Raw genomic sequence first — 25,569 nt, 5'->3', positions numbered from 1 at the left:
GAGCTTGCACAAGCTCATGTTTCCTAGAATTTTCAAAGCTGGTATGTGCATTTGCAAAGATTAGCTCATTTGTTCTAAGTACTTCCACTGCACTTCTAATGGTTATTTTCACTTACACCTGCTATAATCCCTGTGACTTCCTCATCTTCTAGTAAGTCACTATTTGGAAATCCTAAAGTTTACCTCTGCCCCTGTGGAGGCTAACAAATGTATAGGCATACATTTTTGTCTTGTTTTATAAGACCTCAATTTAAAAAAAAGGACCTTTCCTAAATTTAAAATTTCTATCTAAAATGCTATTTTAGAATTTAGTATTTTTTCCTGATATAAAAATATATTTATAATATAATTTTCTCATGTTTAAGGATGGCTCACTGGCTTTAAAAAAAAAAGAGATTTGAAGATTCAGTTTCTCAACGTTTATCTGCAACAGCTCCAACTAAAGATGCTAAAAAAGATGAAGACTGACATGTCACAAAGCACCCTGACTTCTGGAAGGAAAGAATCTAATGCAAAGACGTAGGACAAAGCTATAAGTATGAACCAAAAACAGGATGAAAGCTTTCCCTTGGCTTTATATATGTTCATAATTTCCCTCCTTGTCCAATGTAACCGAGCACTTTCGAATAGCATTATAATGCCAGTTAAGTGACACCGTGATTTGAGACCAATCATTGAACACTTAAAGATAAAGGAATGTCACTAAATTTTAAAGATAAATATAATGCATCCTTTGAAAGTCAAATACTCGTTAGAGCTCTTCAAAGTAGATGTGAAAAAACCCTTGAGACATCTTTTTAAAAAATATTTTATCTATTCATTTGAGAGAGAGAGAGCATGAGCAGCAGGGGAGGCAGAGGGAGAGGGACAAGCAGACTCCCTGCTGAGTAGGGAGCCAGATGCGCAGGGACCCAGATGTGGGGCTCAATCCCAGGACCCTGAGATTGTGACCCAAGCCAAAGGCAGATGCTTAACCAACTAAGCCACGCAGGCATCCCCCAAACCCTCGAAACATCTTATGGGATAAGTCGCTGTTTTGGAATGGTTGGAGAAGTGTGTACTATAGCTGAGAGATGAATGAATAAAACTTTTTTACACTTGACATTAATGAATACCTTCCAGGAAAACAGTCAGGAAAAACAAATTACTGTTATTTTCCAGTGATAGAGTAGCTTGTCTAATTAAAGATTTAGTTGCTAACATGAGGCCTGAGTTAAAAACCTCATCTGCAGAATTACATTTTGACCTTGACACAAATGGGGCAAGTCTAAAGAATGACTATACTTTTTTATTAAATTTTTCCAGAATCGGTACTAATACTCAGAGACCATTTATATGAATGCTTACCAAAGCCCACAAATGTCACTAAAATAGTCAAAGCGGGCGATTTAAAAAAAATTTTTCACGGTTTATCTTTTTTTTTTTTTTTAAGATTTTATTAATTTATTTGACAGAGAGAAAGAAAGGGAGCACAAGCAGGAGGAGCAGCAGGCAGAGGAAGAGGGAGAAGCAGGCTCCCCTCTGAGCAGGGAGCCTGCAGTGGGACTCGACCCCAGCACTGGAGGATCATGACTGGAGCCAAAAGCAGACGCTTAACCAGCTGAGCCACCCAGGCGCCTGAATTTCGCAGGTGATCTCGCAACAGTGCGGTAACATTTGCACTGATGGTGCAGAAGCGAAGTCGGGGCCTTGGCATCAGGAGACAAGGTCATAAGCCTGTACTGACAGTCACTGTACTCTTAACCGCCATGCACACACGGTTTGGCAAAAAGTCACCTTCACTTAAGGATATCTTGATGAAGCAGTACAACTAACAACGTCATTAAGCCTAGAGCCCGGGGGCACACATCTTGGTAATATTCTATGTCACAGAGTGGCAGGTACACATCAGCACTTCTGCTGCATTCTGAGTGCTTGTTTTGAGCAAAGGCACATTCCACTGTGAGCGCATGGACCAGCTTTTCACACAGGAGGCTGTTTGCCCTCGAAAGGCGGACTGACAGCCAGTCTATGGTTATGCAAACCTGAGTTTCCCCGTAGACATTTTCTCAAAACTGGACAACACAAGCCTGCCTGTCTCTTAAAGGAAGACAACGGATGGTATTTATGGGCAATGATGAAATACGGACTTAGAATTTTGCAAACCTTGTATCTCCCACCATGGGCTTGAAATCTGCCCCCTTTCTGATGAGATTGGTGGTGATATTAAGAATGTGATTTTTTAAATACATTCATTTTTATAATGAAATGCACGCACCCTGGGCAGATCTATGTAAATCAGTGAACTGATATTTCCAAATGACACAGTATGATGCTACAAAATCGCTCATAAGGTCCATTTAAGATGCACGAAAGATCAATGGATTAATGTAGCAGAATATGAAAAGTTCACTGATACGACTTCAGGTTCCAGATTGCAACTAACATTTTGGAAACTAGCACTTGTCGAGTTTTGGTGAGGTATCAAAGAAGAAAATCTATAATTATCTGAAAGGGCTATTAAAATACTTTTTCCTTCCCAACAACATATCTGTGTGAGGCTAGGTTTTCTTCGTATACTTCAACTAAAACGACATATTGCAACAGATTAAAAGCAGAAGCAGATACGAGAATCCAGCTGTCTTCCATTAAACTACACATTAAAGAGTTTTGCAAAGTTGTAAAGAAAAAAAAGCCACTCTTCTCACTGATATTTTAAAATATACTTTCCCATAAAAACATACTATTTATGTTAGCATGAAATAGATTTACTACTATTATTTTAAGGGATTTAATAAATGAATATTTTTTAAATTTCTCACTTTAAATTTTGACCAATGGATATAATTGGCAGTATGCTAATAAATGTTTAACAACTAGCTATGGGGGGGGGGGGAAGGCCATGGTTTGTAGAATTTGCCAATTTCCGTGGTATAAGTATCTCTCACTATGGCCCATTGTAAGCAAAAACGTGAAGCCAACTTGCTCACAAAATTTCTGATACAATCCACACAATCCAGACAAACAAAAGCTCTTTAAAGTCTTCAACAATTTTTAAGAGTAGAAAGGGGTCCTCAAACCCCCAAATTTGAGAGACATTAGTATAGATCTTATGCAGTCAGTTTATTTTAAAATGCATAGTATAAACATCAAAACATGGATATCTTAACCACCTTACTGTTCTGATAGAGTAACCCAAGCAGTAAGACTTTATCTACTTTCTGAGGCAAAATTGATCTATGATATTAAAACAAGTGCAGGCTAATATCTAGTAGATGACCCTCATGCTTTGGCCTGTAAAGGATCTCTAGGTATGGAGTGAGGTATGGATTCAGAAACACACTGACAGCAAAGGCAGAGATTGTGTTTGAACAAACTACACTTGGCAACTGCATTTTTTTAAAACTGTTCCTTTATATGAGCTGTATTTTCCCCAGTTTCTAAGAAATAAACATAGGCAGTTTCTAAATTAGAAAAAGAAGAAAAAAAAAAAAAGGAAAAAAACTTGCTCCAGTTAGTCTCTGCAAATATTTTCTTTATGAAACCATGCATCTGCTCAGCGTTAACTGCTGCGTGTGACTAACATTTTTTACCAAAACTTGTGCCGTGTCAGTTCCCTTTATTAATGCTGCATGTGTTAATTTAAATTAATTACAGATGGCAGTAAAGTTTCCTTCTGAATGCAGCAGATAGAAGCAGAATTATATAATTTACAATGTATATACAAGGTAGATTATTAAAACCTTCATAATATTTCTCAGTAAGTATAGCCACTAAGGACATTCTTTAATGGGGAAGTGGGTTGCACAGCAAATCAACTGAGGAAAAATAAAAATGGCTCACACATGCGATGTTGGGTGCCCCAAAGATTCCTGATGTGTGAACTGATCATGTAAAAAGCCAGGCTTATAATTAATATTCTTGACTGCATGATTTGAGGGAATTCGGTATTCGGTGATCTTCATAAAGATTTACATATCTGTGTGTTACTTAGATTTAAAGACTTTTTCCTCACCAAACTCAGGAAGTCCTCAGCAAGGTGTTACAGACTTAGCAATAAATCAGGATAGTACACATCCCACTGGCGTTAATGGAAACACTGTGTCTACCAGAGAATGCCACAGATACACTGGTCAGTGTAACTGGTTTTAAACAGCAACAGATTTGAGTAGTAACCCTCTTAGGACTTTTTCCATTTATTTCACGTAGGGTTTTTTTTGTTTGTTTTTGGGTTTTTTATTTGTGTGTTTGTTTGTTTGTTTTTGGCTAACATGAAGATTGTTATTACAATATTCTCTAAGTCATCTCCAAAAACCTGATTGCTCCAATAGTCAGTAAAATGTGCCCTTAATTTTCTTTATTTTTGTTCTTGGGAGGCCTCTAGGACTGCCAACTGAAATTTAGGTGTTTAGAAATTCCCTTCAGGCTAGACCCTGCTAGGGAAATTTTCACACCCAGGCTTAATTCATTTCTTAAGAGCTCTTCCCAGCAGGTTGCTGACTGAAATACCTGACCAGTCTCCCTGCTGGCTTGTGGGGGTGGGGGCGGGGGGGCTGCACCGTCACAAAATCACCACCGCTTTGAAGCCCTCGCACACAGCTCACTTTAATTTTATCCTTACCATAAATAACCAAAACATAAACCCATTCTTTAAAAGCCTGAGACAAGCCAGTCAGTATCTTGAATACAGTTTAGAATGACTAGTTTTCAAAAAGAAAAGCTAATTTTTAAACAATAACTAGTCGTAAGGTCCTATTTATAAACAAGCGCATGATTAAAAATATTGGATCATCTGTACTAATCTCTTCGAGACGACCTGCCAGACTTTGCCTTGCAACTTAACCACTACAGCGTCTCACTTAAAGCCTGCATGCACTGTAGAACAGAGCGTGCATTTTTCTGTAGCATATTTGCAACTAGTGATTTTTCCCTATTGCTAATGAACACAGCTGGGGCCCTTTTATGGTCCCCCCAACGGAGGCTGTTCCAAGCCGCAGTGTCTGTCTGCAGGGGTGGGGGGGGGGAGGGATCGCCCCTCAGCAAATAGTCCTTCCAGGAAGTAGGTGGGGAGCGGGCGATGTATTTGTTCTGAAATCCTAGAAGAAAAGTAAACTCGCTGTGAAAGACAAAATTTCTTTTTGTTCTTGAACTTTACACAGCCGTATTGGGCTCATTCATCAAGACTGCCCTTGGACACAAACCTCCAGAACATGAATGCCTCCAGCACCGACCAAAATCCCTGCTGGCGCTACTAACGGCTTAAAGTACAAGCCCACTTGAAATCCTTGGGAAGAAAGGAACTGAAGTGAAGTTGCTGATTCTATCCTATCAGTCCCTTTGTTTGAAACACTCAAAGGGAGCACGTCGTCTAATTCCCCTAGAAAAGTGGACATGGATTACACACAGGTGTTTTAAGCATGAAGAATTTCTCCAAAGCCTTTTAGTGACATTTGAAAAAGCTAAAAAGCACCAACTTGCTATTCTTCTTCCTCAGAAAAGGCAGAAACAGTCATCCAAGTAGAGCATCACACTCCTATTTCAGAGTTTAATTTGAAAACCAATAAGAGAAGAATTTAAATTGATTGCTTCAAGCCACAGACATTTCATACCCAAGCAATTATGTTGGCTTTCATGAGAATTGATCTTAGCTGTGAAATCAATTGTCACAGACTTAGTTCACAAAAGTATTACCAAATCATATTTGGTTTTTGTCTTGGTGTAGCTGGTGAATCAAATCAAATGGGCAGACAATTTTAGCTCTCTAATCCATCTCTCCCCAGACGCTCCCTTCGAAAACATCTTCACCCCTCCTCTCTGGTGCACCTAGGGTTTCCTACAGATGCTATTTCACAACCAGACAGACACTCAACAAGGGGAAAGACAGAGCAGCGAAAGCTGGGAAACAATTGTAATACGCAGGACCAGAACCACATGACAACAAATAGCTTTGCAGTGAGAGACTGGAATGAAGGAAAAGAGCAGACAAACAAACAAACAAAAAACCCAAAAAACAAAACAAAACAAAAACTGCTTGGGGCATCTGGGTGGCTCAGTAGGTTAAGCCTCTGCCTTCGGCTCAGGTCATGATCTCAGAGTCCTGGGATCGAGTCCCGCATCGGGCTCTCTGCTCAGCAGGGAGCCTGCTTCCCCCCCTCTCTCTGTCTGCCTCTCTGCCTGCTTGTGATCTCTCTCTCTCTCTGTGTCAAATGAATGAATAAAATCTTTAAGAAGAAAAGAAAAGAAAAACAAAAAAACCCCACCAGATTTGCATTGACTTGCTAAAGATTGACTTGCTAAACATGTATCTGTAGCTCCTCAACAAGGAAAGCACAGAGTTTATCTTTTTAGATTTAGAGTGGGAAATAAACATTACTGTCAATATTATAAACTTTGCAACAGTAACTGCAAAAGTCCTCAAATCTCTTTCTGACCCACGTGAGCCCAATCGTTCCAGCAGGACCAAGAAGGACCAAAACCAACAGAAAATAAAATCCTGTCTTCTGGCTCTCGACCTCCCTTACTTTCAAAAGTTCTATATATAAACAGAAAACCTGAAATTTGTTAATATTTTGGTTGAGGTAACGAAGTGAAGATTTAGAAAGCTGAATGGAGATACCTACAAAACACTTTTCAATAATAAAGAACATGAGAACAGAGACAATTTACAGTAAAACATCTATTTTTTTTTTTTCTCACAGGACAATGACATGGACTAAATTCAAACAAAACTTATTTATAAGTTTGTTTGTATAGTTTGTACAGAACTGAAAATTCTCAGGTTCTTACTTTTTAAATGAAAGATTTCTTTTTGTGTTCATGTCCTCCAAGTGCCTTGATTTATATTTCCATTTTCGGCCCACCCAGATCTGAGGCCATAGGTTTCTAGAGCTTACCCACGGAATGCTTTTCATTGGTCATTGGTGTTATTTATATTCTCTGTATAAGAGGGAAGAAAAGTTTAAAATTCGCACATTTATTCACTCCCTCATGCTAGTGAGCTCCCACAGTTACCAGGCAGCCCGTTCGACCCTGGGGATAAGGCAACGAACTCAACAAACACCACCTCTCCCTCACAGACAGTAATCCAGGGCGCCTGGGTGACTCAGTGGGTTAAGTCTCTGCCTTATGCCCGGGTCATGATCCCAGGGTCCTGGGATCGAGCCCTGCATCAGGCTCTCTGCTCAGCAGGGAACCTGCTTCCCTCTCTTTCTCTGCCTGCCTCTCTGCCCACTTGTGATCTCGCTCTCTGTGTCAAATAAATAAATAAAATCTTAAACAACAACAACAAAGAAGGAAGTAGTCCAGCAGTGGAGACAGATGTCGGTCACATGATTATATTTACATTAATTTGTCACTGTGTTAAAACTAGGAAGTAGTACAAAGTGTTAAAACGTTGACTTCACACATTCCATTACCTAAACCCATCACGTGTCCTCACAGCAAAACCATGGGCACTTGATGAATTCCAGTCACTTATGTGCTCCCCAAGACAATGTATCAGACTTTAGTTAGTCTCATATCTGGTGGCATTTCTCTGGTACTAAGAACAGAGGGTGGGGAAAACTCAACATTTATGTCGTACCTGAAGTCACAGAGAGCATACAAGAAACTGGATAAAATAGTGGAAAGTGACAAACTTTTTACTGTCAAATTGATTTTTTAAAAAAATCTACCAGGTACTTGTAGTTAGAGAGTGTTACAAACACCCTTACATGCAAAGACGGCCCGTCCACACTCCATGGGGAAGTGGAGGGTAACACACATTTCATCACTCAGCTTGGATCGAAGCCTGGTTACTAATTAACTGAATCTTCATCTGACAAAAATTTTCTCGAATCAGAATTCAGAACAGAAACAATCCTCACTTAGTATTCTATGAGGCAAGAAGAAAGGTCTGAAACCTTCTTTTGACAGCTCTGGGGTAAAATGAAATAAAGCAGCTTCTCTAGGTATGTTTATGTAGCAAACACAAGCTTCATTGCCTTGTATGCCTTACACAACATCTCAGCTCTGATTACAAAACACTACATGTTTTTACTCTACCGAGTTTCCAATAAATATGAGCCTCTGCCATCCTATTTATGGAAGAATAACTGCTTCCCTTTTAATACAGATCTGACACCACACCACGCCCAAGTGAGACATGACCTTCTGCACATGGCATTGCACACCACCTTTTGCCCAGCATATTTGTTTAATTACGCACTTTTTCAAACAACTTAAACTCCACATGTGTCTTAATATAGAAACAAAGCCATAAAGGTATATAAATGGAAAACCTGACTCCAGTTCCTTTCCAGCTAACAAGTGGAAAACTATACCACTCAACAATGAGAATAAAGAGCCATTCTTCTCAGAGGGCCTAGAGTGCATGCACGAGCTACAGCGTGGCATTATTTGACATTTATTGAGTGTCAGCAATGTGCCGGGGCTAAGTGGAGTAGGGAGACGTCCTCCGGTCCCTTTCTGTGGGAGCAGGGCCAGGGGGAGGGGAAGAGGCGATCGAAGCACTTGGCAAGGTTGGTAACTGTGTCCTGAACTGAAGCCATAAAGCAGCATCGAGGGGAAAATGCCTTATTTCAAGAGAAAACAGAGCTAGACAACCCCAAGGGGCACTCAGAAAAATACCGCGTGGCTGCCCTTCAAGCCCTGGGCCAGACACAGATCCCTGCTGGTTCCCAGAACTGACATACCTTGGACCAAATGGGCCTTAGCGTGACCTTAAAAGTGAAGGCCTGCCTGGGGAGAGCAGAGACCAGCAGAGTGAAGCCGTGATCCAGACACGCTTCTACCAGAGAAAACATGGCATTCCTAACAAAGTCAAATGAAACAAAAACCTGGAGGAACAATCCAGTCGTAGTTCAGGTCCTGCCACGAAGAAGTTTAGGGATCTTTCTAATTTAGATTTTGAAACGGATTTGGTGATGCCATGAAGGTGAGAACGCAGTATCGCCACGCATCAGCCTGTCCAGGTGTCCAGGACATGCTCTTGGAAGGCCCCGGGGCAGAGCTGGGCAATGCACCCTCGTACCCGCAGTTTTTGGAGGCTAAATCAGTCTAGGTGTGAAATTCTCGCTCCTCGAGCGCTGAAGTCACTGCCACTAGTAACAATTCCTTCCATTTATAAAAACCTTAGCCCTAAAACACTGTTTAGAATGGCTCAGGAATCTGGTCACCAGACTCATAAAGATCATATTAATTCACCAGGACACTGAAGGCTTTTTAAAGAAGGATGTTAAATGTATCAGTTCTCACACACCTGATGATTGGGGATTACAGGGTAACCCTTAAACTTTATAGTGGAAAGTTGAAATAGCAAAGGCATGAGCTCGTAGGACTAGTGCTGCAAAGCCAGCGCCGATGCCTAGCGACGTCTGGGAAGAACCGCAGCAAGGGTCCTGCTCATTTCTATGTTGGGATTTGCAAGGAGACTGAAAGCTTTCCACGGAAAACTGGTAAGACCCAAGAACAAACTGAAATACCTCCCCGAGAAGTTAAAAATCTCTTCCTCGCTGCTCTTTGGGGAACAACGCCCAATCAAAACATTAAATGGAGTTCCTGTCCCCGAGTCAACATGAAAACTGTGTCATCAGAAAGAGCCCTGGGTCAGCGACATCTGGCCTGGGTTCCAGTTTTGTCTCTGCTTTTGTGACACAGGAACTGCATTTAGCTGTCAGAGGCGTCAACCCTTCAACCTGTGAGGTCAGGAGGACCAGACCAGATTATCTCTAAGGTCTCAAAGAACCCTAGAAAGCCATGACATTTTACAGTTACACTGGTGACAACCCCAGGGTTCACACAGGAACTCTTAGCCCCAACCCAATGCGTCTCCCATGGGTCTGGCTGAACGACTACATATTTTGATCCAAAACCCTACAGTGGAAAACAGGGCACACAAATCAAGGGACGTGTTTACAAACCCTCTTCTAAAACCTCTTCTACATCTCTTCTGAAATGGGTAAATTACTAACAGTAAAAGAAGAACTCTTATCTCAGAAGAAAGAGAAAACTAGGAACATAGGCTTAGAATCAACATAAGTGGCGAAAAGAATATCATTTAAGTATAGCTGATATAGAATTATGCTAAGCATATGGGCTTTTGAGGGAGGCAGGATTTTTCCTCTACACAGAATAAGAAAAGATATAAACTTGTAATGGTAGGTCCAGTTCAATAAACCCCAGGAAGAAAATAAAGTTTTCATTATTATTTCTTTTAACTAGGGCTCACTTGCCTTTGAAATTAGCTTCTTCTCACCCAGAACAGGCTGGCAACAGATCAAGCGACATTTCCCACCCATTTGCTTTGACTTATACTATTTCCTCTTTGGGACATTCCTTTCAATCTCCCCTCCATCAATTCACAACAAGTGATTCCAACAGGAATCACTTTCCATGCTGCTAATATGACTGCTTGTGGGACGGAAGTACTAGAATGGAATACAGTCCCGTAGATCTGGTTAAATGTTACCTTACACACTAGAACCCACTTGTTTCATGTGTAATAGTCTCTCAAGTAGACGACCCTTTCTCCTTTTTTTAAAACCTCTTCATGGATTCCTAAACCTTCTGTCTTAAGATGAGTGGAAAATGAATCCTGTATGGCACTCACTGGTGATAACACGTGTCATGCAAAATAAATCCGTCTTGTATTTCCTTTGGAGTACCAACGCTGACGTGCATAGCCAATAATGCAGAATGACTAGTAAATACTTTGGAGTATATAACACAATAAATATTTTTTACTGAGAGAATAAACAGGAGAACAGGAAAATGACAGCTGTTTTTCTCTAATAGGTTCGTAAACCATTATGTTTGTTTTTTAAAAGATTTTATTATTTTTAAAGTAATCTCTACACCCAATATGGGGTTCAAACTCACAATCCTGTGACCAAGAGTCCCATGCTCTACTGACTGAGCCAGCCAGATGCCCCAAGCATTCATGTTTGTAAACACAGAGAACCCCCAGCTTATCCTTCCAGTACACTTTTTTTTTTATCATAATCTTCACTTCTGGAGGAAGTCAGGAAGATAGTTTTGTGTTTCAACAATGTAACGCTAATGAAAGGCCACATCATTTTAACTAAAAGGTCAGAATAAAAAATTTAAAAACTCTTTCTTACAATAAGTCTAGGAATACTGGAAAACATTATTTTAAATGCCTAACCTCTTTCTGAAATGCAACAGATCTTTAAGAGTAAACAAACAAAGAATGTTTGTTTTGACACTGGATGGTGTCAGTTTCAGTAACTAACTGCTTGGACTGTAGCAGCCCAAAAGAATAGGAAACAAGATCTTGGGATTTATGTGACAGTCAACTCTTCAATGGCCACATCCTCAGAAAAAGCATGGACTGAGAAAAAAAAAAAAATCTGTCCACTAGCAAAGAAAGAAAACAGGTAAGTTTGTCTTGTCCTGGTCACAGATGAGGAGGGTACCAGCAAACTGGAAGACAGCACCAAAGAAAGGACCCAAAATGAGGTACAAAGAGACATATATGTATAAGAGAGTTAAACACAGAAAAAACAGGATAAAGTGCTTGAATATGTGTCTAATAGGTACCCTGGGAAAAGCAAAAAAGAACAGAGAAGAAATTCAAAGAAATAATAATACACAGGTTTTCATACTTTATGAAAATTATATGTCCTCAAGTTTAGGAAACACAACGAATCCCAAGCAGGAGATATAAAGCAAAACACACATGAGCACATCATACTGAAACTTCAGTATATTAAAGGCAAAAGAGATATTGAAATCACCCAGTGAGAAAGTATAGATCAACTTGTAAAAAAAAAAGCAACAACTAGAGGATTTCTTAAAAGCTGAAGCCAGAATACAGGAGAATAATGACTTCAAAGTTATGAGATAAAAGAACCATCCATGTAATAATTTGATATCCAGCTGAAGTATTATTCAAAAATGAGAGCAAAATAAAAACATTTTCAGGAAAACAAACACCAGACTGGGAGTTATAACCAAGTAGCGCCCCCAAGAGGATTTCTAAAAGGTGTACTTTAGTGTGGAGGAAACTGAACCAAAATCAAACAGAATGAACAAAGAAATGACAATCAGGCTCATCAATCTAAGCGAACATTGTCTCTGTGAGCCAATTTGAGAACGATGGTGAGAAGGTAAAATGGAACTCAAATACTGGTCACCACAGTATGGAAATCAGGAGAGTCAGGGAGTTAACGTGTTTCAAGGTCATTATGGGAAAAGAGGAGAGACACTAACTTCAAACTTTAAGTAAAAAATGAGTAGCTAAAAAGAATAAAAATGAGGTATATAACTTCTAAAAGAATAAAGTATATAACTACCAAAGTATGTAACAAGAAAAAAAATTAATTGGAATTTTTAAAAGTCTGGAAAGAAGTGGGGAGGGCAGAAAACAAGTATAGAAAAGGCAGGATAAGAGAAAGACTAAAACAGGTGTTCAAATAAACTCAATAAATCAGTTCTGAAGATATAAATGGACTAAACTCACTAGCTAAAAGAAAAAGGACTCACATGGGATTAAAAACAAATAAATCCAGATGCATGTGGTAGAAGAGAAACACTTAATAAAAATACAAAACGGTTGGGGGGGCACCTCAGTGGTTCAGCTGGTTGAGCACAGAACTCCTGATTTTGGCTCAGGTTGTGATCTCGGGGTCGTAAAATCCAATCCCATGTCAGTCTCCACATTCAGCAGGGAGTCTGCTTAATATTCCCTCTCTCCCTCGGCACCTACCGCCCATTCTCTCTCTCTCAAATAGTCTTTTTTTTTTTTTTTTTTAAATGGTTGATAGCAAAAAAGGTAAAAGAGCCAAGGGAATATTAACTAAAAGAAAGGTAGTATAGCCCTATTAAGGGCAGACAAAATGAGTTTTAAGGCAAAGAACACTTAGGAATAAAGAAGGTTGCCACAGAATTATAAATATATCTATCTCCAGGAAGATACAACAATTCTAAACTTGAAAAAAAATCTACTAACATAGATTGACCTCAAAATACATAAAGCAAATATCAATAATCAAGCTCAGAATCAAAAAGTGAGGTTTTTAATACCCCCTAATAAAGTGAGATTCTTTATGGCTTTTATCTTCCTGCCAAAACCCCTCTCTGGAACATAATCTAAAATGTACCATCTTTTTTATCTATTTTATTCACAAAAGTATTTTAAGTGCATAGACCCGTGCCTCGTATATATGGCTGCCTAATATAAACTCACTGTTCGAATTAATTAATATGAAAAAAGACAGTATTACAGAAACTGAGTAGTACATGGAATACGGACAATCCAATGGACTCTCAGGGAACCCCACTTCCAAGTCAACTCATTCTTCTCAAGCACACATGAATATTTATGAAAATTCACCTTGTCCAGACTGTGTTCTTTGACCACAATACAATTAAGTTAGGAATCATCAACAACAAACCAAGAAAAGTTTATGCACTAAAAAATGCAAAACATGCTTCTAAATGACTCACAGGAGAAATCATAATGAAGATCATAAAAACAGAAGATGAAGAAAACAGAACTTAATGATAAGAAATATTATATTTCAAGACTACCTAGAGGGAAATCTATAAATGTATATGTGTATATAAGAAAAAGAAAGGACAAAAACTGATGAGCTACACATCTAAATTAAGAAGTTAGGGGAAAAGACCAACAAAATACAAAAAAATACAAGGAAGAAAATATTGAAGAAAAGATCAGAGATTAGTGCAATAGAAAAAATATACACGAAAAAAGGATCAAAAAAGTCCAAAGTCTGGTAAGAAAAATTATGTTAAAAAAGATAGGGTTTAATATTAGAAATAAAAAGGAGTCAAATTTCAGATACAGCAGGAATTTGAAAAACAGGACATTGAGAAATACTTGATACAAATGTTCTTAAAAATGAATAGAGTGGACAATTTCCTAGAAAAATACAATTTACCCAAAATGACCCATGATAAAAATAGAAAACCTAAGAGACCTATAATTATTAGATACATTAAATCACTAGCTAAAAGTTTATTCTCACTAGGGCCAGCTGGTTTTATGGGTGACTTCTACCAAATAATCAATTAACAGTTAATCCCTATCTTATACAAAGTATTCCAAAGAATAATAAGGACTTATTCCCACTTTAATTAAAAAGCTCAGAAATATATGAAAACCAGGCAGGGTCAGCATAAAAAAAAAAAAAAAAAGCACTTATGGTCCAATCTCACTTATAACCACAGATGCAAAAGACTGAGGAAATTCTTAGTAAATGAGCCAGGAATGCATAATAAATAATACTGCATCATGACATAGTTTAATCCCAGGAGATCAGGATGGTTTAACATCTGAAGGTCTATTAATCTATTTCACTACATGAACCGATTAAAGAAGAAAATTATACAATTTCTGTAGGAACAGAAAAAGCTCTTGATAAAATTCAACACTCACTCATGGTTAAGAAAGAAACAGAAACCTTAGCAACAAGGGACACAAGGGGTCTTCTTTACCTAATACCAGTTACCTATCAGAAAGTACTTAATTATAAAATTATGAAATAATTCCCCTTAAAATCAAAAACAAAACAAGAATGCCCAATCATAGTCAACATTGTACTGGAGATCCTAACCAGTATGAAAATAATGGAAAATAATCCATATTTCCAAGGAAAGACAATGGCAAATAGGACTATAGATGGGACATCTTGTACTCACAAAGGTCTCTGCGAAGTGGCTGCAGAGTTCACTACCTTCCGAGAACTCTAGGTTTCCAGAATACCTACCTAGAACTTAGAGCTCCAGAGTTATCTAATTCTGGTGTCTTTGCTCTCTAAAACACCCACAGTTGTATTTCATCCAAAAAGATACTCTACCACTGTCTGAGTTTTTAAAATTTTGGACCAAGCTCTTTTATAACCTGAACTTTCCAGGTTGACCAAGAACTCAAATCAGCATCTTCTGCAGTATTCACACTTCCAGCTCTGCATCCAGGCAGAAAGGCCTAGCACATCTGTGAAGACTCCTTTGGGACCTCCCAATTACCCACTGCTTTGCGGAAAGTGCGCAAACAGTGCTTAGTCTGGCCCTACTACGAGGACACACCACTGCTCTCTCCAGGAAACCTTTCTACTCTTTATTGTCACAGTGTTTCTTTCATAAACTATATTCGAACAATACTAAGTCTTTAAAAACTCCCATCTCAGTGTTCGGTAGGGGAATTATATTTAATTTTCTTTCCCCTTGATTCTTTAAATGATTGGCTCTTGTGGTTTTTCTGAGTATTTCTGTATAATGAGTCACTCTGAGTAGCTGACTGGGAATGTAGGAAGAAAGCTTCTTTTGCTATTTTAATTTACTGTGTGATTGACCCTGGGCTGGTCATTGAACCTAATCAAGGAACTTCATTCATTTCTAAATAAAGACAAAAGGCCTGAAGAGATGGGTTAAAATTAGCCTCTGCCACCTAATGACTCAGTCTCTTAATCACTGACTCACAGAAATTAATTAGCTTCTTCCTAGAACATTTCCATTTGGAAAAGATCTTGTTATCCTCGCCTCGTGGTAACTCTCTGACGCGTCTCCATGCCATCCTGTAACCTCTCCATTGGTTTATGTACTTTCACCACTTGACTTCAGTAAGTAACCACGGCACGCCGGGACCGGCCCCAAATTGAGTTTGATGTTGTAGTGGAGGGGCAGGAAAACAAACACACACCAGCAACAAAACCAGGTAAGAAACACAAGTGGAAGGAAAAGTGGACTTAGACCCAGAGGTCCTGGCTCAGTTCAAAGCTTCCTGTGTCCTAACTCCAGGATCTGATCTTCCTGTTGGTTAACCTCTCTGAGCTACAGTTCTCATTTACAAAATGGTCACCAGGCTGCTCTATCTTTCGATCTCATGGGAAACCGATTAAAAAAATGAGCATAAAGCCTTGGAAAACTGTGAAGTACCCCATGTTTGTATTCACATTAAGTGAATAATTCTATTTGCCAATGCAAAAGTGTCATCCTAATATATATAAGAAGGTCTTGGGTCATATCCACCCATGCTGGACAGATACTATTAAAAATTATAGCAGTAATTTGTAAGTATGTACACAATAAATTCGGGACAAGGAAGACTTTAAAATAATAAAATGTACTTTAAGAATGAAAGCAGCATGATTTGGGCGCCTGCTGGAAGAACAGGGAATAGTTAATACTCGAAGATCCTTCTGAGTCTACGTTTTCATCTTTTGAAACCATAGCCTATGGGGAAAGCTAAATACACAAGCTAAATAAAAGGAAAATCATTGGGTTAACAAATTTCAAGGTGGGACCAAAGGAACTCTTGAAAGTATGATCTCTAGATCACACAGAAATTCAAGTGAAAAAGTATCTGAAGACAGAAGCTGGTTCCTTTTCTTACCTTTGTTCTGTATTAAAAAGTGCAAAGATGTGCTTGCTAGACATAAAGCTCTTTTCCACATCTCGAACTTTCAAGTTGTCCAAAGGGAGCATATACTTCTTTTCTTTTTCCTGTTTAGAGAGAAAGAGAGGGAGAGAAATTGGCTTTAATAAAAGATCTTGAGGCCTGCCAATGACAACACATCACCTGAGTTGGCCAACATTAGATTACAATATTTTGATACCATCATGCACTCTTTTGATAACAGCTACCAAGGAGTACAAGCTATCTGAGAAAAGACACTCCGTGATTCTCAACACATGGGTCGGAAGGATGAGGGGAGGAAAAGTGTAGAGGAAGGAAGAAGGGCTCAATGATAGAGAGAACACATGGTCCTCTCTCCTTTCTTCCTCATGTGGGTCCCCTTAGATGTTTTAAAATGTTAGCTTGATATTAAGAATTTAGCCATCTGTTAATATTTAACAAAAATGTTCTGGTCCTAATTCAATGAGAAACGCCAGATGGATTTCATTTCATAGTTTATTTGCAGCCTAAGCAGTTTTGATAGCCAGTGCTGGCAAGAGCCCGAAACACAGGACCCCGGTTTGAAACACCCCCTATAAACCAGGAGAAAGCACAGCAGAGTACTTCCTTCCTTTGGGTCTAGAATAAAATGTGGGCTCCATAGCTCAGGGGTTAGAGCACTGGTCTTATACAATAAAATGTGCGTCCAGAAGAAAGTGATTCCACTGTTGAGCTCTTTGAGGAAAAAAAAAATCCATGAGAAATAGACTGATATTAACTAGGATAAATTCTCTTCTAAAATTAATAATTCTTTAGAAAGAAATTGGAAATTGGGGAGGGGGGTCTGTGAATGGGACTAAACTGGTCTTAGTGCAACGTACCAGATGCCAAAGAATTCTTAGAAACATTGACTATTAGGGATTGGCTCAGGGACAATATTATCATACACATACCTGCCCAACAATTGTCTACTAGAGACAATCAGACACTCAGCTTAAGAAACTTAGTCAATATCTATTACCAGGAGCATTTTAGCACAGTCCCTGTTCAACAACACCCTATAATGGTCCCAGCCTGTGTCTCTAGTGCTGGTCCTGAGAAAAAGCAGGCCTAGACTCCAAGGAGGGAAGAACAGAGACTTAGTTAGCCATGACTTTTAATAAACTACTATTATGTATTTCCCATCAAAAAATGCATGCACTGTACAGACATGTTTGACATAAGCCTTTTTGTTTGGAGAGTGGAGTAGAACTCTTCGTGTGTGTGTGTGTGTGTGTGTGTGTGTGTGTGTGTGTGTGTGTATACCCTAGCCAGCTTGTGGGGACCATAGAGAGTTACTGCGCAGAGAATCACTGGCTTTGCCACTTCTTAGTCTTAAATTAATTAGAGAGAAGTTGGGTAGAGCACAACAGAATAGGGAGGCAGAGAGAGGTAGAGAGCTAAATCAGTTGGAGGAAGTTGGTTGGAGAACAAAACGGGTTGCCTGGCAGACGATGTCATCAAAGAAGCTCAAAAAACATTAAAAAAAAAAAAATGAAATGGGAGTGAGAGAAGCCTAAGAATAAGCATGAAAAAGCAAGGCACTGTAAGAAAGTTCCAGTATTTCTTGTGCAAAAATTAATAATATATTAGCAAACACACGGATATTCTAAATTAAAAAATGCATAATTTAAGTTAATGAAGTATCATAGTTGAGTCTAACTTGTTTGGAACACTTGTCAGACTATTTTAGGACAGAATTCGAAGAGGCAAGATCACAGATTGAATGAAAAGCTATCCAATACATAATCAAATGAAAATGCTTGAAACCCAGGGAACATTTTTTTTTATTGGATGTTTTTCAATGCCCTAAATTTCAGCAGCTGGATTTTTTTAATGCACCATCCTATTCAACCTTTTGAAATGATGGATTCGCCTTTTAATGGGAAATCTGTATTTCATTGTAAAGATGGAACACAATGTCCTTGGCGTGTTTTCTATACAAGTGCGCTCCCTTTCAAACTGCGTTCTTTAGCATATAGTGAAGACCCCACTCCAGCGAGTTTATGTCAGACATTAAATGCTGGAGAAATACACACATATGTGGACAGGGGGAACATGAAAAATGTGGTTTCATTTCCAAAGTATTAAGTGTCATTTATCCAAGGTTTTTGAGGACAAATTGCTAAATCATTTCATAACCAAGAGTTTTAAGACTGAAAAAGGGAGAAGAAAAAGAAGATTCAGACTGACTTGTTTAATTAAAGTTGTAAGTCAAGTGGAGAATTAGAGCAATGAAGCAATCTATCATGGGTATTTCTAAAATTCTTGGTGCTTTGGGGAAAGAATGATGTTCTGTTAAAAGAACATCTTGAATCTGAAGTAGCTAAAATAAGCAAACGGAATAGAGGAGGAGAAAGGATAAACAATTCTAATTTCCAAAATACAGTAATCTTAGCACCAGCTTAATTGAAACATTTGCTACATACTATTTGCTGGTTCTATTAAACTGGCCAATGATACCCTGTCCAATATGGTAACCACCAGCCACGGTCACTACTGGGCACCTGAAGTGTAGCCAGTTAAACTGGGATGTGCTCTACGTATTAAATACACACCAGATTTCAAAGACTTAGCGTGAGAAAAAGAATGTACATGATCTCATTGATATTTTTATACTGATTAAATGTAAAAATGATCGTATTTGGAACATATTAGGGCAAATAAAATATTATTAAATGCAATTTCATCTGTTTATTTTTAGCGTTTTGAATATGGCTGCCAGGCAATTTAAAATGACATTAAGCGGCTCACATTAATTTTCCATTGACAGAGCTGGGACACATAGCCTCTCTTCCAACCAATTTATTTATAACGTAGCTCTATGCCAGTGCAGGCCTTGAACTCATGGTCCCAAGATTTTAAAAAATCCCATGGTCTACTGACTGAGCCAGGCAGGTGCCTCTCCATCTATTTTTCCTCTTCTGACCTCTCTGTTTCTGCCATTAGGTGTATTTTGCGTCCTCCCAGTCAGCCAGTCTGAAACCCCACTATCCCTTCTAAGGTATTGTTTTCCTTCACCTCCATCATTTCTTCCATCAAGACTACGGGGCATTAGTCAGAGCTCCCGTTGTCCAACATTCCCACCACATTAGTCCAGGCCTCTGGCATCTCACGTAGCTACAAAGGGCCTCCTAGCTCATCTTTTTGCTTTCTAATTCCTTGACCATCACCAAGGAGGGGCAAATTTCTAAAACTACTCTGTCGAATCCATGACGGCCCTTCCAAATTTCCATAGCTCTCCCTTATTTCTGGAAGAAAATCCATGAAATTCCTTAATGTGACGTCAGTCACTTCCGTCCCATGAAACACCTACAAATTGGCCCAATTCTGGTTGGTCAGTATCTTTGCCTCTTTCATAAAAAGTCTCCATTTCAACCAAATGCAACTTTTCCCATCTTGAGATACCCTTTTGACTTCTCCCTACCACATCAGTTTATTATTTACAGTCAAGTTCAAGTTTTACCTTCTGTGCAAAAAGTGTTTCCAAGTTTATGAATCTATCCATGTCTTTGTCACCCCCTGTCTCTCTCTCTCCTTTCAATTCATATAATAGGTATTGTTCATTCGTTTTGAATGACACGTTCCATGATGCATCCTCACCTTATACAATGTGCATGTAGTGCACGACACTACACAATGCGCATGAAGGTTGTTCATTTGGAATTCAGAACGTTCAGTCGATTCTGTTGTTCAGGTAGGTTACATTTGCAAAGAAAACTAAAAAGTAGAAAATGCTTTTGTAGCATTTATAAATAAATAAGATATAATTTGATATTTTATTTTTTTAATTTAATTTAATTGTTTTTTCAGTGTTCCAAAATTCATTGTTTATGCACCACACCCAGGGCTCCACGAAAGAGGTAGACATTTTGGAGGAAGCACTTGTAACATTTTAGAGGAAGGTTTTTTTTTTTTTTTTTTTTTTTCATAAAGATTCAGAAAGAAACTTCTGCATATTTTCAAAAGCTTTAGAAACTAATGTCACTAATTCAACTTTTTTTTTTTTCATTTTTAAACACGATATCTTTCCTCTCCTCAGTACAACACGGTTACTAGCACTTTCCGTAGGGAGGCGCGCAAGGGCTCTTTGTTCCAAGAGAAAAGGGACATGGGAGAGTTTGTATTCTTTCCTTCCAGGGACTTGACAAGTATTAGAAGAAAGAGGGGAAATAAGAGAGGCCCCCAAAGGATCCATTAAATGTGTGACCGGATGCCGTCTGAGGAAAGCACCTGAACTCTGAGTCGCAAAAGGCAGATGAATCAAGGTAGAGCGAGGTGGTAATTATATGCTACAGGACGTTTTCAGTGATCTTGTAAGCAAACAAAAGGATCAATGGACGACAGATGTGAGATCCACAAGTGACCAATGATGGTTTCTAGCTGGCAGGGCACCATCAGCAGAACTTGGTTGCAGGAAGGAGCTACAGTGGGTATGAAGAGAGGTTGCGTATGTGGACAGGAATAGCTCCTGCATATGCAAAGGATTGGAAAGTCTTTACATACCTGGTGATTTATATGTAGGGAGTTTCAAACTTGGGGAATGTTGGAGTGTCCTTGGTTTGATGACTACCTTGAATCTGATTTGTATATACATTTTCTCACCAAAAAGGCAGCAAAATATTCAAGGTTGAAACAAGTTCTTCATTTCTATATATTATAATGCCTATCATAGTGTGGGTCATTGAAATTTATATACCATATTATAAATATTTGTTGAATTAATTTGAAAATGATAACAAAAGCCAAATATTGAGTAGGATATTTGACAGTCATATACCTTTGAGAATCAAATAAAAACTCTGTAAGAAAGAAAAAAAAAAAAAACCTCTAAAAGATGCTTAATGGATTGGCACATATTTTGATCATGAAATCTTTACAATGTTTAGATTGACTGTCATGGATATTTCTCTCTGCTTCTGTTTCTATGGCTTCTTCTTGCTAGGAATGTCTTCTTCCCTCCAGGAAGGCACGTACTAATGGCCTTGACATTTAGGTCAAGTACCACCTACCCCATAAGGGGTTTTGATTGCAGCATGTCATATATGTGTTTTTATTTTTTTTTTAAGACTTTTATTTATTTATTTATTTTAGAGAGAGAGTGTCCTAGCAGGAGCCGCAGAGGGATAAGAAGAGAGAATCTGAAGCAGACTCTGCCCTGAGCAGGAAGCCCGACGCAGAGGCTCAATCCCACGACCATGGGACCACAGCCTGAGCTGACACCAAGATTTGGACGCTCAACTAACTGTACCGCCTGGGTGCGCCATATAGATCTTTTTTATATGCTATTACATTTCCCATGGTCTTTGTCCTAGGCTATGTAGGGTGGCATTTCTTACTTATGCTCTGCTTGCCTCTTCAAATGAATTGGAAGCTCTTTGAGGGCAAGGTGTATGTTAGAACTCTTCTGTGTTCACATGTAACCAGTTCATGTACAGATGTATACGTCCAGAAACTGTTTAAGACACATTTGACTGTAAGTGATGCAGCAGAAATAAAATTCCAACAGAAATAAAATCCCAACATGATGAAATTTTACCACTATGTCATACTTACTCCATTTTACTACTGTGTTTACCTATCTCCTACCTATTTTCATAGATATAATGAGTATGTCTATACTATTATCCTAAAAATTAAACAGGAGTGATATAAAATCTTATTTTAATGACTGAAAGACTGATTCTGAATGAATTTACAGCTTTCTGGTAGTATCCTATTAGGTGGAATTTTACTAACCGAAACCATATACTTGATTTTATTAATACAAATCTCATGGCTTAAACACATGCCTGCACAGTAATATTTCAATATACCTCAAAGCAATACAAAAACCTAAACCAGGAAATACATTGTTCTGAAGAGGTAAGAATAGATGTAAATTTAAAAACAAAACAGGAGAGCATAAGAAATTAGAAAGAATGAAGAAAAATATATGAAAAAGTCAGCAATGGCACCAAATATATTTTTGAAATACGTAACAATGGCACCAAATTTATTTCATAAGATTGTGATACTATTTCTCAGGCTAATAAATAATCAGAATAGAATGAGGTTTCATGACAGATTAACAGAATATTCCCTACTGCTGAGACTAGCTGAACTTTACTAGAGCAAAGACTCCCAGTTGTGATCACTCCCCTTCTCGTACCCACATAATGATACCCATGTTTATTCTCCATAACTACGTTTGTCATACTGTCTACTTCTAATTTGTTAAATGTCTCTTCTCCAATGGAGAAACTGACATATCCGTCCTCTCAGTGCCACACCACCCTGCTAGCAATGAACAGAACATTCCTATGACCCATGCAGACGGCAGTGTGTGCAAGCCACACGGACAGCACCATTGCACCAGCCAAAGGAGGACACAGACTGCGCCACCAAGAACCTGGTCCAAAAACAGGGCAGTCGCCCATAGATGAGTCCAAGTTGAAAATTAATCCCCCTCATCCAGGGACTGTAAATGTTTTTGCAGAACCCTGGAAACCTCATGAGATAACTTGGGATTCTTTTGTTATTATAATTTGCTTGTTACTCAAGAGATAATAATGCTGATCAATATTTTTCCTGAGAAAGTTTTCTTTTTTCCTTGACACACTGTGGCCAGAATGTTTGTGAACAGGGAAACTAGAGACATTACCCTGGGTTTTGGGGTAGGTACCTCGGCCAGGAAAAACGTGATGCTCCCATAAATTGATGCTAGCCTTCCATCCTTTGAGGAACCGACACAAGAGGTATGCCAGCACACATTTTCATCATGCTCCTCAACCCCCTCCATTCTTCAAAATGACCCTGTCCTGACATTCAGAGTAAATCCAAATTCCTCAACATACCCACTGTGCCAACCACAGGACTCTTACTTTCCAGGAAAGTCAACACATTTTTATTTTCCACACAGAACACACTTAACCGTATCTTCTTGTCTTTGTCTATACTATGTTTTCCCCACCAGAAATACCACTGCCTATTTTGCTACTCTGCTTCTCTTCAACTCAGAGCTCCTGCAAATGAAGACTCCGTCCAGTTTAGACTTAATGCACATTTTTTTTTCCTTAAAGTATCACAGGTCTCATTTTTCTGTCTTCTCTTCTGTCTCCATAACACTTGCAGACTTCTTATTTTTACATTGGAGGATGCTTTAAAAAAAATTCTGACACCGAAACTCATTACATTGGGAAGATTAAAAAGTGAGGCTCCCCTAATTGGGGCAGAAGCAGGGCGATGAGAAAACCTGCCCATAGACTCATCTTTTTGCTCAGATGTTGCCTCTAAGAAATGCAGCTGGAACACCGAAGGGCTCTGGTACACAAGCCTGGATTTCCAGATCCTTCTCTGGAGTCTGGTCCACCTGCCAGCCTCGTTCTCTGGTGCCCAGGCTCTGCCCTCCCCTGGCCTGCCAGGAACCTGATGGGCCTCACTCTCTAGGTCTCCTACCCCAAGCAGCTCCATCCAGCTCCCTGCAATTTCTAACCAAGCACACTGGTATCTCCCGATCCATGGATGGGATTCTGGTTCAAACCAGCCTTGTCACACCATCCCGCCTAGCTGGGCACTCTGATGCCACCTCTGCCATTTCCAGAATGTCTCTCACCCCAGTTCGATAGTTTGACAGAAATGCTATGCTCGGTTTACTCTCATCTTATCTCTAAGTGGCTGAGGATTTAACCAAAGTGTGTGTATGCTCTGCCTTTTCAACCACAAGGTATACTCCTAGGGAAAGAACAGATCTGCTGCTATTATTACTATTATTGTTGTTGTTAATCCTCCTATGTATCTTGCTCCTCTGCTACTATGTAACTATGTCCTGACTTCAGGATCAAGGCATAAACTCTTGGAGGGAAGCAACTGTTTCCTTCTTAGTTTTAGCTGCATAGTTGACACTCATCAAACACGTGTTGGATGAACATATGATCGAGTCCCCGCGTGGGCTGGCATAGTGCTTTGCTTAGATTAAGGACTCAGAGATGATGAGTGACTTAGAAAATAATCAAAATATCAAAGAAAAGAGAAAGGCCATAAAAATTTTGAGAATACCAGAATACTAGAGACACATGCTGTTGAAAACTAAAATCTGGTGTTTATTGCTATTAAGAAGTTATAACTATAGAGATGTACAAGGATGAAACTCGTAATACAAACTGTCCATCTTTTCATTTAAGCTTAATTCCTTGCTTTAATCAGAATTACATCTTGAGTAGTAAACAGCATCTGTGAGCCAGGAGGCTGCTAGTAAAAAGTACTTCTTTATATTTTTCATCTTGGGCACTGAAGAAACTGCCCATGTGTAGGCTTGCTGGGCTGTCATAGTAGGTCCAAGAGAACTCTGTGGCTTATATGCCATTGGCTTCCTGTCTGCTGCCTCTGCACACACTCAGATCCTTAAATGGAGCTACTGGCTGGCACATCCCCACTGGGTAAGGGGGAGACAGCAGTACTTGCCATTACCCAACTCGAGACCTTATTCTTTTCCTGGCTCCTTCCCTCTCGTCATAGTCCGGTTCAATTTCCACCTCCTCCAGGAAGCCTGCCTGGCCATTAAGAGCCCACTGGAGGGCTCCCTCCTCCACTCTCTTTGCATTCTTAGCCCGTACCACTTCTTGTTTGTTGGCTTGGCGCTTAGTGTATATTGTATTTCCAGGTACCTCTAATAGCCTCAAAATAGAGGCTCTCCTCTCCTCCCAAAAAAAGGACTTTGTAATTTTATATGAGAAAATTAAAGACTTTATTCTCAAATTTTTATATTTAATCTCTAATATTAATTCTTACATTTAAAGAAATATTCATGAATATTTATACACACAAGATCGAAAATGTCCAAGACTGAAAATGAGAAGCATACTAAAGAATAAATTCAAAGGACTTTCGGCTAAGCATGACAGACTGACCACAACACTTCTCTCTCCCCCAAACCATTATGATGAGAGTAAAAGAACAAAAAGCTATTGACCCACAAGGGTAAAGAAAACGGGAGGGGAGGAAACAGTAGACAAGAAATTTCCGGAAAGCTTTGGGAAAGAGAAGGCAGAGGAGTATTCATTGACTTAGCACAGAAAGGAGTTATTCCCCCAAATTCCTACAGGGGGAGAGAATGGAGGAGAAGCCACCCCAGCGGGGCCCTGTCCTGTTCCTTGGAGGCACCTGAGACCCTATGTGAGGGGACAGTTGTGGGG

At 39.1% G+C, this 25,569-nt stretch overlaps 1 protein-coding gene across 2 annotated transcripts in view; it reads right to left on the bottom strand.

Annotated features, from left to right (window-relative positions):
- Positions 1 to 25,569, bottom strand: part of DNM3 (dynamin 3) — a 533,795-nt gene that overhangs the window by 125,065 nt on the left and 383,161 nt on the right. For both annotated transcript variants that reach the window (XM_059147002.1, XM_059147003.1), the window contains one exon: positions 16,355 to 16,464. In XM_059147002.1, the coding sequence (XP_059002985.1) occupies positions 16,355 to 16,464 (110 nt within the window). The remainder of the gene's footprint in view (positions 1 to 16,354; positions 16,465 to 25,569) is intronic.

Source organism: Mustela lutreola, chromosome 14 (genome assembly GCF_030435805.1).
Source record: "Mustela lutreola isolate mMusLut2 chromosome 14, mMusLut2.pri, whole genome shotgun sequence".
NCBI classification, from domain to species: domain Eukaryota; kingdom Metazoa; phylum Chordata; class Mammalia; order Carnivora; family Mustelidae; genus Mustela; species Mustela lutreola.
This window is presented reverse-complemented; position numbering and strand designations above follow the sequence as displayed.